The 12,090-nt window shown below is 38.0% G+C and overlaps 3 protein-coding genes across 3 annotated transcripts; 2 read left to right on the top strand and 1 right to left on the bottom strand.

Moving 5' to 3' along the window:
• The first annotated feature begins 149 nt into the window (after positions 1–149).
• On the top strand, positions 150–1,438 carry LOC132145290 (claudin-4-like). The gene has a single exon (XM_059556182.1). It carries the CDS (start codon positions 584–586, stop codon positions 1,268–1,270), a length of 687 nt encoding a protein of 228 aa, XP_059412165.1. The 5' UTR covers positions 150–583; the 3' UTR covers positions 1,271–1,438.
• A 768-nt stretch (positions 1,439–2,206) lies between these two features.
• On the bottom strand, positions 2,207–3,617 carry LOC132145291 (AFG2-interacting ribosome maturation factor-like). The gene is made up of 4 exons (XM_059556183.1): positions 3,337–3,617; positions 3,090–3,269; positions 2,853–2,971; positions 2,207–2,458 (listed from the first exon to the last, which is right to left on the bottom strand). Exons 1-4 carry the CDS (start codon positions 3,603–3,605, stop codon positions 2,418–2,420), a joined length of 609 nt encoding a protein of 202 aa, XP_059412166.1. The 5' UTR covers positions 3,606–3,617; the 3' UTR covers positions 2,207–2,417.
• A 331-nt stretch (positions 3,618–3,948) lies between these two features.
• On the top strand, positions 3,949–7,486 carry LOC132145289 (borealin). The gene is made up of 11 exons (XM_059556181.1): positions 3,949–4,087; positions 4,201–4,301; positions 4,379–4,507; positions 4,677–4,714; positions 4,814–4,886; positions 4,967–5,031; positions 5,509–5,591; positions 5,698–5,793; positions 6,097–6,226; positions 6,309–6,395; positions 7,211–7,486. The coding sequence occupies exons 2-11, from the start codon at positions 4,208–4,210 to the stop codon at positions 7,241–7,243; spliced, it is 828 nt and encodes a 275-aa protein (XP_059412164.1). The 5' UTR covers positions 3,949–4,087; positions 4,201–4,207; the 3' UTR covers positions 7,244–7,486.
• Positions 7,487–12,090: the final 4,604 nt, after the last annotated feature.

Below are 12,090 nucleotides of genomic sequence, written 5' to 3'. Positions count from 1 at the left end.
TCTTTACCGAGAAGACATACTAAGTCCACCAGAGTGGTGCGAGACCAACTTCTACCCTCCGGACGTAGCCTGTGATGGTGGGACTCTCACTGAAGTTCAGTCAATCCCATATGGGTGAGTTAAGACAAGTGGCAGCAGTTCTTCAATTATTTATCACTTCAAAGAAAGACCAGGCGAAAGTGTACACCACCGTCTGAGAAACCAAAAGACGGACTAGAACGTGGCTGAACAAAACTTGGTTCCAAGAATTTTGAAAGACAAATCCTAAGAGGTCTGGCAAGGATCTTAGACTTCTTGCAGAAGATTGGGACCAAGTAACAGACTAGAACAAAACTTTGCTCTGAGAATTTAAAGACACTCCGAGAAGTCCAGCAAGGAACTTTGAAGGTGGACACGAGGTGGACTGACAAAACATAAGACCAGAAGAAGGACTGACCAAGACTTCTTGCTGAGGATTGGCAAACGTGCCAACCTCTTTGGGCAAGGAGGGCTAAAGCTATTATCTATAATTGGAGCATCTGCAAGCGGAAAAGTGTCGTCGAGTTTGTGGCCCGAGGAGGCGTGGTACTCAGAGGGTGGTGAGATGGTGAACACAGGTATGCAGCTGATCAGCTTCACCTTTGCTGTGACAGGCTGGGTGATGGCTATAGCAGTGACTGCACTGCCCCAGTGGAAGGTCACGGCCTTCATAGGCAGCAACATCTTGACCTCCGAAATTATTTGGCAGGGGATCTGGATGAACTGCATCTACCAGACCACTGGCCATATGCAGTGTAAGACCTACGACTCCATGCTAGCTCTACCGCCTGATATCCAAGCAGCACGAGCCCTGATGTGCATTGCTATCTTCTTGGGCTGGTTGTCCTGCACCGTTTCTTGCTGTGGAATGAAGTGCACCACCTGTGCCGGGGACGATCGCCATGCCAAGGCTGGCATAGCGCTGTCCGGTGGGGTGCTCTTCATCCTGACGGGCCTGTGCGTCCTAGTGCCAGTTTCCTGGACAGCAAACACTGTGGTGCAGGACTTCTACAACCCCAATGTTCCCCTCCAGCACAAGCAGGAGCTGGGTCAGGCCATTTACCTGGGATGGGCGGCAGCAGTGATTCTTATGATCAGTGGGGCAGTGCTGAGCAGTACCTGCCCACACATCGAGAGAGGAGGGTACAGACGTGGATACATAGGCCGCAGTTTTGCAAACTCCAGGCCTTCTGCTCCTGATCTGCCGAAGCCAATTACCACCAGTACCCTGCCTCTTAAGGAGTATGTATGATAGAGATAAAAAATGAAAGAAAATGTGGGAAGGTTTGGCTAAACGGATAATGATTAAAGGTGATTTCTGTTTCAATGGACGGATGCATTTTGTGTTACTGTCACTCTGATGATCATGGCCATATTTGCCATTTAAAATCCCATTTATCTGCTTTTTCTGTCATTGCTTATATATCGGACACATGTTGGTGCTGTTCACTCCAGCTCCTTTGTTAAATTGTCTGTAATATACAGATTGTATTTATTGTTATATTATTTGGTTTGCTTTTGTTTAGATGTGTTTTTATGTTTATGTATGTAAAGCACTAGTGGCACCAAAATTGAATTATAATTTGCTATTTGTTCAGTGGAACATTGGCAAAACCAGTGCTGTGAGTTGAACTATTAGTTAGTCAGTGGTAAAAAAAAAAAAAAGAGTATTTGAAAACTTTTTAATAAATTCTGAGTGCACCTTTAATTCAAGAGTCTAGTATCTAGAATTTGAAGCATAGTGTATTAGTAATATTTGTGGTAGTATTGCAGTGGGTCTACAATTTTCAGAAACATTCCTTTCCCTTGCTGCTTGTCACTCAGTCTGCATATTAGTGTATTTTCTCATATGAAGGCATTTAGATTAGTTTTTTTATTTTGTCCAGAAGTATTAACTGTGGGCTAACTGAACTCTTAGGTCCATTTTGCAGTGTCTTTTTCCTTTCTTTTTTTGTAAATGGTAATCTATCTTCTGTTTTGTAGACAACTGACAGCACACCCTGCTGTCCTTAGAAACAGTACACCCACTTATAGTATGTTGGATTGATGTGTTCATTGTGTTTTCTCTGTATCTATTTATTAAAATTGTAAACTTGAACCATTTGAGGAAAAAATAAAAACGAAGTGTATTGTGACATTCAATGACAACAGTGCATTTGTTTTATAAATATATATTAAAAAGCATAAATTAAATAACCACATTTATTAAAACAGACCACTGCTCTTACAATGATGCTAATATTCAGTCTTTGAATATTCAACTCAATGTCCATAGCAAAACTCAATTAATCCAGGAGTCTTGAGGTCCAACATTACTATACAGCTGTCCTTTTTTAAGGATTCTTCTTTGCCAACTGAGAACAACAGCCAACACAGGATACTGGATAAATAGCTGACAATCATTCAGTCTCCATGAAAAACGAAACTTGACACAATGCATCTAAAACACAGAAACATGAATGAACAAAATATATCATTAGAGACCAAAATCTCTCATTTACTGTTGTATATAATTGTATACATCATATGTACATACATTAATTTATGATTCTTATCAAATGTCACACAACAAACAAAATCTATGATTAATAGATGCAGCCAAACTATTACACAGTATCAGACTCTCTGTTTACACCTGGTATCAAAATATTAGATGCGTTTTATTATGGCCACTTGTGATAAGAAGGGAGCATCACAAAATGTTCTGGACCGCTGTTTACATGTGTGTTTAGTTCCAACCACTTGTAATCAGATCAGCCAAGAGAGACATTAATACCAGATGAAAATGGGGCCAAAGAGTGTAACCTTATCTACTCTAGGAAAAGAGGAAATACCTGCAATTCTCTCCTCTCCACTAGCTGAATGAAGAGATTCCCATCTCTTTGGTGCCGTTTCCATTAACGTAAGGTCACTGGGTGTCAGCGCCTGCAGGAGGTTCCTTCTCTGCACTAATCTGACCAGATGAATTTAGGATTCATTTCAAATAATGCATGTACCTAAACACACAGATAGATGAAGTATCATATTGATGTAAATAGTGGTCATGATGAGGAATGAGACTTAAAGGATACTGTAGGTGGTAACAGCGATCTGCATCTTGAAGCCACTCTAACATATCTGAGATGGAGGGACAGGTGGCTGATCTGGAGACACATCCAGCAATGTCAAGAGTGTCTGTGTTCTTCTCATAGAACTGGAAAACAGCAGACACCTGTTTACTGATGGCGTCCCGTACCCTCTGAAGAGCATCCCTAGAAATAAAGACCAAATGAAGCATTGTTTCTATGTGCATTTAAATTACAATCAAACAGGACTTACATTTTCTCAGCTAGCTTCCCCAAAACTGCATCCACAGCCAGTGACAGTTTGTAATGAAGGCGTTCTTGTAAACTCGGGAAATTGGAAAGAGGTGTGTTTGCAATCTGAACTTTTTTCAGGGTCTTCAGCTGCACTGCAAGGTTTCCAAGAGAGCTCATGAGAGGTTTACATTCAGCTGATTCACTGTCCCAAACGCTTTTATTCGCTTTTAGCGTCTCAAAGCATTTTTTGAGTTGTTGGTGCAGTGATAATAAAACATCACTGGACATGTTTTTTTTTTTAATTCAGTGACAGAACTTGAGAAACAATGTGAACGACGTACTTTTACATTCATATATACATATAGATTCATATAACTATACTAAATGCATCTATTTCAAAGGTTTCATTAATTAATCATACTACGCAAATATTTAAATATGTCTGATAAACTACAACTCGTATTGTGAGAGCGAATAAAATAGTCCTGTTTCCATCGTAAAAGTACATGTGATAACTGTGATGCGCTCCTTCCGGGAACATGCATCATCCACCAATCCGCTTATTTCTTCTTTAACCGTGAGAGTAAAACCCTCAACCATTGGTCAGACTCTTCGTTTAAGAAAGGCGATATCTTATTGGTCAGAGCACGAAGCGACATGCATGCTGATTGGCTTACTGGCGTAGTAGCGTTAATTTGAAAAGGCTCTTCCTAACTGCCGAGGTCCGCTACAGTGAGAGACACAGTTTCGACATAGACCGGGTTATTAGAGTAAGAAAAACAGAAATGCGCTTTTTAAAAATTAACTAGATATGTACCTAGTACTAATATATATGAGCGTAATCGCCGTGGGGTTGAAGAAATGTATCGTCTTTGTTTTTCAGGTTCATCATGGCACCGAGAAAACGCACCCAGAATGCTAAAAACAAGAAGAATCCCAAAACACCGAAACTGGAAGCTTTTCTGCTTGATTTTGACGATGAAGGTAAACTTTGTCGCTAGTGTCTGAATACTATTTTTTTCGTGTGTGTGTCCATGCGTTGAAAGCTTTACTCTTTGTAGTTCACACTATTGTTGAAAGACTGAAGGAGAAGACAAACAATCTTCTGAAAGATGCAGACAACCTTTACAAGACCGCTCTGATAAAGCTTCCCATGGCAGTGAGGAAACTGAACTGGATCGAGTACTGCAGTAAGGATTTTCCTCTGTTTATTCATGTGATATGTGCTCATATGTCAGTTGCTCTGTTTTTGACAAATGGTCGATGTAGCCTCTGTTACTATGGGGTAAAATAGCATAGGAAGGAAAACCTATCTCAAATGCTTTGGTATTGTCTCACGGTTCTTATTTTAAACTTCAGATATAGAGAAGCCAAAGTCCCCAGTGGATGATTCAAAGGTACTTGCATCAAACACGTTTGTTTGTTTGTCCATATGTTTACATGTTGTTAAATCAATCACTATTGGTCTTTATTGAAAGTGTTCTCTCTCTGATCAGGTGAGGGAGGAAGCTGCTCAAGTCGAGCTTGCTATTGCCGAAAATCATGTGATTCCCAAGTTTGCTGCCAAAGGTACATTTTGCATCCCCTGTCAGTTTGTTAAACCTTCTTGTATTTTCAAAGCTGACCTTCCAATTTGATCTGATTTACAGAAGCCAAAAGTGGTGCAAACTCAGAAGATGAAAACGTGGCGCCCCTTAAGTCTGCTGTCAAAAAGGTTTGCAGTAGTATGATCTTTGAAATCTACCTAGTAGGGCATTCAAATCATGTTGAAGTTAATATATTGACAAAGATGAGGATGTGTGATTGCAATATCTGTCTAGCAGTGGAAAAAAACTTGCATGATGTAAAAAAAAATGCATACTAAAATCTGGATTACCATTTTTTTAAAACATCGACGTAGGAAATTTTGAGGGCAGTGTGGTTCATGTTTACTTTGCCTTTTACATTTATGCATTTGGTGGAAGCTTTTATCCAAAGCAACTCACATTGCATTTGTCAGTATACACTGTATCAGTTCATGTATTTTTCATGCATAACCTTTATGTTGCTAGTGCCATATTCTACTGTTGAGCTACAGTTATTTGTTAAATAAAATGATTGGTAATACTAGGAGGGTCCTTGGGAAAATCCGGCCCCTGTTTGTGTGTACAGGAGCCTGATTTCCTTTCTCTCCTAAATATGTCTAATGTAGAAGAAAGCATCAAAGAAGGCCCCTTCTACCTCGAAGAAGGCCAGAGCTCTCTCCATCAGCAAACAGAGTAACACCATCCAAAGGTAAAGAAAACGTACAATCCGCTAATATTAAACACAGATTTTGACCTAACAGTGTTCTCTCACGGCATCCCAATATTTTGAATCCATATTTGCTTTTTGTACATAGGTCTACAAGAAAGCCTCTGATCACCCCTGCTAGAAGTTTACTTGAGTCTTCAATCATTGGCGCCACTCCGCTTATCACACCACGCTTTGACCCAAGGTAAATGCTTACACATAACATTATGTGGCTTTGATTGTGATTTGCTTGAATATTCATAACTTTTTAATAATTTATTGTCTTTCGCAAATGGCACATTTACAAAAAAACTAAACAAATTCTATTTACAAAATCCCATTTTAGTATACCAAAATAGATCTAGAATTACATAGTCCCCATCTATGAAATGTAAACACAATTTTTGCACCCTTAAGGTCAAAATAATTAAAGGTTTTCCAAGCTCATTCGATTAATGACCTTTTTCTAAGGGCCATTTGTGTAAATTTCTTTTCTGTTTGTCGTCAGATTGCCCAAGACTCCAGCACTGAGGCTTCCACATCACAGGGAGAAGGTGTACAGCATGTCTGTTAACGGCTCACCTATTGTTGGCAGTGGAGAGGACATTGTCATCAGTGTCCCCCTCGGAAATGGAGAGGTGGGTGATTTGCTGCCGCTACTAATGAAGTAAAACACATTGTGCATGTATGCATACATGACATGTTTTTTTATCATTTCAGTGCATTCAGCTGCTGGCCAGTGAGATGGACTCTGTGGATCTGAGTCAGCTGGATGAGAAGGCCTTGCGCAGTATCAGAAACCTGCAGGTATGTGTTGCTGTCACTGATCTATAATAGAGAACTGGATTGCTCATTAGGTCATATTGGTATTCCCATACATTCCATTGAATTAATAGGAAATTGAATGAATTGAATGAGAAATCCACCTAACAAGTCAGCGTTTTTAAATCTGAAGTACCCATGCACATTTGTACAATGCAGACACCCTCTGCATGTAAACGCTTGTTTGTTTAATGTCTCGAGTTTCCCCTGCTAATTAGGTATGTTCATATACATTACAGTAGTGAACATCAGATGAACATGATAAACATCACATGGACGAGATCCTCAATACATGTATAACAAATGACAAAGTGCTCATTTTGAAATCTGAATCCATATATATGCTTTGTATATATTTTGATATATAGAACATTTTACATGGAAACGCTAATGCTTGTAAAACGCCATATTTGCGTGATCTCGGAGATTATTCAGAGAAATAGCTGCCTACATACAGTACGGACTTAAAAGCATGAAACTAATCCAGTGTGACTGAATCGCTTCTGATCGGGAGATTTTTAGATCAGCGGTTTGCTTGTGACTCAATGGTTCTTTCTGCCGGTAGGGAATAGTAAGATGTTTGCAGTTTAGGATGCAATGAGCCATCCAGTCATTATATATACGGTAGATCAGTGGTTGATGTTAATTCGAGCTTCTAAGAAAGCATGTTTTTTTTTTTTTTTTTTTCACTGAATTGATTTTAAATTAAATTTACTTTAAATAACAGTTTTTATAGTGATGCCACCTTCTAAATCAGAATAAAATAAAATAACGTTTGTTTTGTTTTTCCCCCAATGCAGAATCGTCTCACAACTCTGTGTGGAACAAAGTGAACGCCCCGTCTCCAGTTCTGTGCAGCATACTGCATTGTAATATCACTTCAAACTGTCAGCATTGATTATTATTTTTTATTTTATATTATAACCGTGTAGATTTTACTTTTTACTTTCAGGCTATGTGCTATAGTTTCATTCCCATTAACTTTTAAAAGGTAAATGTAAATAAGATTAGTTGTGGTCATAATCTGTGTTGTAAAGCCTTTTGTAAATATGACTCTTAAATCCCATGATTCCACATCCCCGATGTCTATTGCTTTTCCTTGTCCTTGGTTTCTTTTGAGCTTTGTTTTTTTTTGGTGGATAATTAATCCACCATTAATAAGTATATGGTAACCAGTAGGTGTTAAGCTCTATATAAACAAGAAATAAATAAAAAGCCAACAAAAGCTGTATGATGGCAAAGAAAAAAAAACCATTTTCAATAGTGCGGTGTAGTAACTGATTACCTAATCCGATTTGGATTCAGATCAAATTACATAATCAGATTCCAAAAATGTTGTGCTTGTAATTAGAGTATATTATAATTTAAAATGCTTCTAATCAGATTATAGTTACTTTTCTATGGATTTCATATTCATACAGTGGCAGTAAATTATGGATGTCTGTACAAAAATGTTTCACAACTGAAAGACTTTGGGCTTGTCGTTGTTTTCATGTTCATAAATGTGTTTAATGCAGGACTTCCCAAACGTTGGCAACTCTTAAAAGATTATAAGATATTTAAAAAATGTAACAACATATTTCCATGTTTACAGTTTTCTGATGTTGGTTAATGGCAACAATAACATTCAGGTAAACAAATACAATATTTACATTAACACTGTTCAAGAGTTTTTAAACTACTTTTTATTTAAAATTTTTATGATTTCCGTATTTCCAATTCACTCTCTATCGACTAATGCATTTTCTGATGTTGACAGCAAAAAAAAAAAAAGCCAGCTAGAGAGAACATTGACTGAATGACTGTGAATCTTGAGTCATGAAAAATAGAAAGCCAATAGGCCTATGTTCTGTGAAATAAAGTGGAGTATGTTCTCTCTAATATGCATGAGCATGTTAGTTTCATTATTGTTCAAATTGAACAGGAAAATTTCATTTTTTGCCGTTCTTTAATTATTTGGTTTTGAATGTATGAATTAATGTATTTGTTTGTTTATTCATTGTAGTCTATTGTATTTTGTTCTCTCCTAAACACTCAAGCAAACTAAGTTTTCGGTATAAATGTAAATGTATTTTTAACACATATCCCTTATATATATATATATATATATATATATATATATATATATATATATATATATATCCTTATATATTATTGAATTATTATGATTTATTAATCATTTTTAAAATTATACTTATTTCAATTGAATATTTTTTCGTTCCTGAATATGTGACATCCGCTGGGATACCAGTGTTTGTACGTCACTAGAGGGCAGTGCGCACATACCCAAACAACACTATTGTGCAGAGAATCGTCCAAGAACAAAACAGAACAGCTGACTGCTGCACCTTTCCAAAGATCTCGGTCCGTTTAGTCATTATTAGAGTTCAAGAGCTTTAAAAACTTTTTTTTTTTTTTTTTGTAAAAAGTTATTTCAGTTGAAAAAGAAAGAGAAATAGGCCTACCTAACAAATGAATCACAGCTGATACACAAGCATGCCTTCCTTCTCTTTCTCTCTCTGCCTCCTGCAACACACAGCCCACAGTCTCCTCTCTTCCTCCGTCTCTGACCTTCAGGGTTGGGAAGAGCCAGTAAAAATGCATCCAATTAGTGCTTGTTAATGCACTGCCCTCATTACAGGAGAGAGCGGGAGATGAGTTCAACATCAGCTCCATACTGAGTCCTGTTGCTGCTAAACAGCTTCTGGCAGGCTGCGTCTCCTCCAGCACATTCATTCACGACATATATGTTCTACATCCACTGTAGACAAACTCACTGTGCCATTAAAGATCAGTGCTGAAGAACTGTGGCTTTATGGGATTGAACAGATGCTGTACTCACTGAGGCGTTGAGTTCAGATCCCCTGTTAGCAAACGTACGCTAGCGCACCTGCTTCATGAATCACATTCACACTGCTGTTATGCTTCAGCTATTGAGCTGGAAAATATTTTGCACCCTAGATACATGACTTGATTTACAGAATAATACATGCTGATGTAGTCCTTTGGACAAATAGGCCCTGTCCCAAATAGTGCTCTGGGTATTTTCCCCCCTAAACTAAATTTGTTTTTCATTACAAACAATTGTGCATCACATCAGAGCCGTGTTTTCCACAAATGCATCATCACCAAAAATCCAGAGGAGACGGGTGCCTAATTAGGCAGAGGGATGGAGGAAATTGGCAAATTTGTGGGTAGATGGATTGCCTTGGCACCGATCTCACCAGCCAAATGAATTCCTCTGTCTGCCCTGTCCCCCTTACAAGACCATCCGTCAAGTGGGTCAACTAATCGATTTATTCACAGCGTCTCAGTCTGCCATAGAGGCACTTCCTTCTCACTTAGTGGAGCTAGAATACAGCCACACAGAGTTTGTATGGTGTTGTATGAGCATACGGTTCTTTTGATTCATTGGAAGCATTTTGAATTGTGCTGAATATAAACAGTAAGTAACTGGCAGTTGGTTGAAATTTTACTTAGTACTTAAGCTTCCACTATATGGATCATGCTTTTAAAGGGTTAGTTCACTCAAAAATGAAAATTCTGTTATTAATTACTCACCCTCATTTTGTTCCAAATCCCTAAGATCTTTGTTCATCTTTGGAAGACAAATCAAGATATTTTTTATTAAGTCAAAGAGCTTTCTGACCCTGCATAGACAGCAATGCAACTGACACATTCAAGGCTCAGAAAGGTATTAAGGATACATTAAAATGTATGTGACATCAGTGGTTCAACACACACACATTTTCCACAAAAATATTAAGTAGTACAACACTGATAATAATAAATGTTTCTTTAGCACCAAATCAGCATAGTATATTGGAATGATTTAACTTTGCCATCCCAGGAATAAACTGGATGTTAAAATGCATTCAAACTGAAATTGTTTATTTTAAATTATTTTAAATTGTTAGAATATTTCACAATATCTACATCACAATATCACTAAATCTAGATATCTGAAAATGACAATGTTTAATATTTATTTATTTTTAAGTTTTAAAATGTTCGCCAACAGAATTTGGTTACACTTTATTTTACAGTGTTCTTGTTACAGTGTAATTATACATTTAAGTACTGAGTAATATTAATGAACTACAAATAAGGTTAGTGTTAGAATGATGGCTTGGTGTAGTGATGCTGCAGGTAATTATGCATAATTTACTGTTAATATAAATATATATAACATAAAAAGGACACTCTAAAATTAAGTGTTACCCAGATTTCTTTTTTTTATTAGCGCAGCTGTTCACTCACAGTTGTTTAAAGTGAGAAGTAAAACATGTATTGTGACGTGTGAAGAAAAATAGTTAAATATCCCTTTGAGTCAGCCATATTATTCCAAGAATGTTTAGAATATAAATTAAACCACTGTAGTTTCCATCACATAATAGTAATAATAAGAGAAGCACAATACATCATTTGAGATGTGCTGGAAATGCCACTGTGGTGGAAATGTTCTTTCTGAAAGAATGACCAAAAATGACAGAATTGTCCTTGTGCATGCATATGCTCGGTTGAAGATCGTTAATGTAGAGCTTCAAAAATATGGTATGGTGTTTCATACTTGGAATTTGTGCTCTGCAGTCAACCCATCCAAGTGCACACACAGCAGTGAGCAGTGAACAAACACACACACACACACACACACACACACACACACATACTGTGAACACACACCCGGAGCAGTGGGCAGCCAATGCTGCAGCACCCAGTGAGCAGTTGGGGGTTTGGTGCCTTACTCAATGGTCTCACCTCAGTTGTGGTATTGAGGGTGGAAGAGAGCGCTGTTCAAACCCGCGAACTTTGGGTTACAACTCCGACTCTCTAACCATTGAAATGTGTGTTTATTTTCTAAACGTCCAATTCTAAATCTTGTTGAGCTCAGTAAACAACTATTGGTTGCCATAGAGACAACCCAATGGTTTAATTATGTGGTGAAATGTCTTGCCCATTTGTTGACCTCAGTAATTATAATAGAGCCTGACGTTCCCATAGATCTGAGGCTGATGATACTGCACCAGTCTGGGCACGTACCCTCTGCCAAATGGTCTGAGCCTTAATAGTGTTTTGATGGGCCACCCCTCTGTCACCACAAACCCGAGGTGGTGCAGAAACAAGGACATCTGCTGCCAGAAAGTCATTCTCCTTTACAATCGACTTTGCAAATTAATGTAAAGGAGCCGTCTGCAGACTCTCAGGACATGTTTTGCCCTTTTGGCACGTCCAATATGTTGTTTTATCTGTCAGCAACACTGAATAAGCCACGGAACATCAAAGAGACAGAGGAAGGCCCTCAGAGGTTCTGATACAGTACAACAGAGCTCATGCTAATACTTCTATGCCAGCCTCGGTCTCCGAGGACGTCCTATTATTTGAGAAATGTGAACCGTGAGCAGGCAAATTAGCATTGGTTTTTATTTTTTGTTTCATATTTTGCGTAGGTTTGGATGACAAACATCCTTACCTTGACACTGAGAATGAAATTAGCTTAAAAAAAAGTATTTGCAGTCTTTGAAAAAGCTAAGTCTCGTTAGGTCTGCAATTGGGCTTTGGTTCATAGCCCTCTTTCTCTAAAGTGCCTCAATAAAGTCTATCACCTTATTTGCAAAAGTAATATGGCCCAGTGCGATCCCAAATTACATATAAATGACACAGCAAATTGGAAAATTAGGAG

Source organism: Carassius carassius, chromosome 8, assembly GCF_963082965.1.
Source record: "Carassius carassius chromosome 8, fCarCar2.1, whole genome shotgun sequence".
Taxonomy (NCBI): Eukaryota; Metazoa; Chordata; class Actinopteri; order Cypriniformes; family Cyprinidae; genus Carassius; species Carassius carassius.
Note: the sequence above shows the minus strand (reverse complement) of the source record. Positions and strands in the feature narration are given on the sequence as shown.

Bases quoted from the DNA above. Each gene is read 5' to 3' on its own strand.
- LOC132145290 (XM_059556182.1), top strand. From the start codon at position 584: ATGGTGAACACAGGTATGCAGCTGATCAGCTTCACCTTTGCTGTGACA.
- LOC132145291 (XM_059556183.1), bottom strand. From the start codon at position 3,605: ATGTCCAGTGATGTTTTATTATCACTGCACCAACAACTCAAAAAATGC. The intron at 2,972-3,089 runs GTATCCTTTAAG...TCATCTGGTCAG, and splicing joins GATCGCTGTTACCACCTACA to ATTAGTGCAGAGAAGGAACC. The intron at 2,459-2,852 runs GTATTTCCTCTT...TCTGTGTTTTAG, and splicing joins TGGAGAGGAGAGAATTGCAG to ATGCATTGTGTCAAGTTTCG.
- LOC132145289 (XM_059556181.1), top strand. From the start codon at position 4,208: ATGGCACCGAGAAAACGCACCCAGAATGCTAAAAACAAGAAGAATCCC. The intron at 5,032-5,508 runs GTTTGCAGTAGT...TGTCTAATGTAG, and splicing joins TTAAGTCTGCTGTCAAAAAG to AAGAAAGCATCAAAGAAGGC. The intron at 5,592-5,697 runs GTAAAGAAAACG...TTTTGTACATAG, and splicing joins CAGAGTAACACCATCCAAAG to GTCTACAAGAAAGCCTCTGA.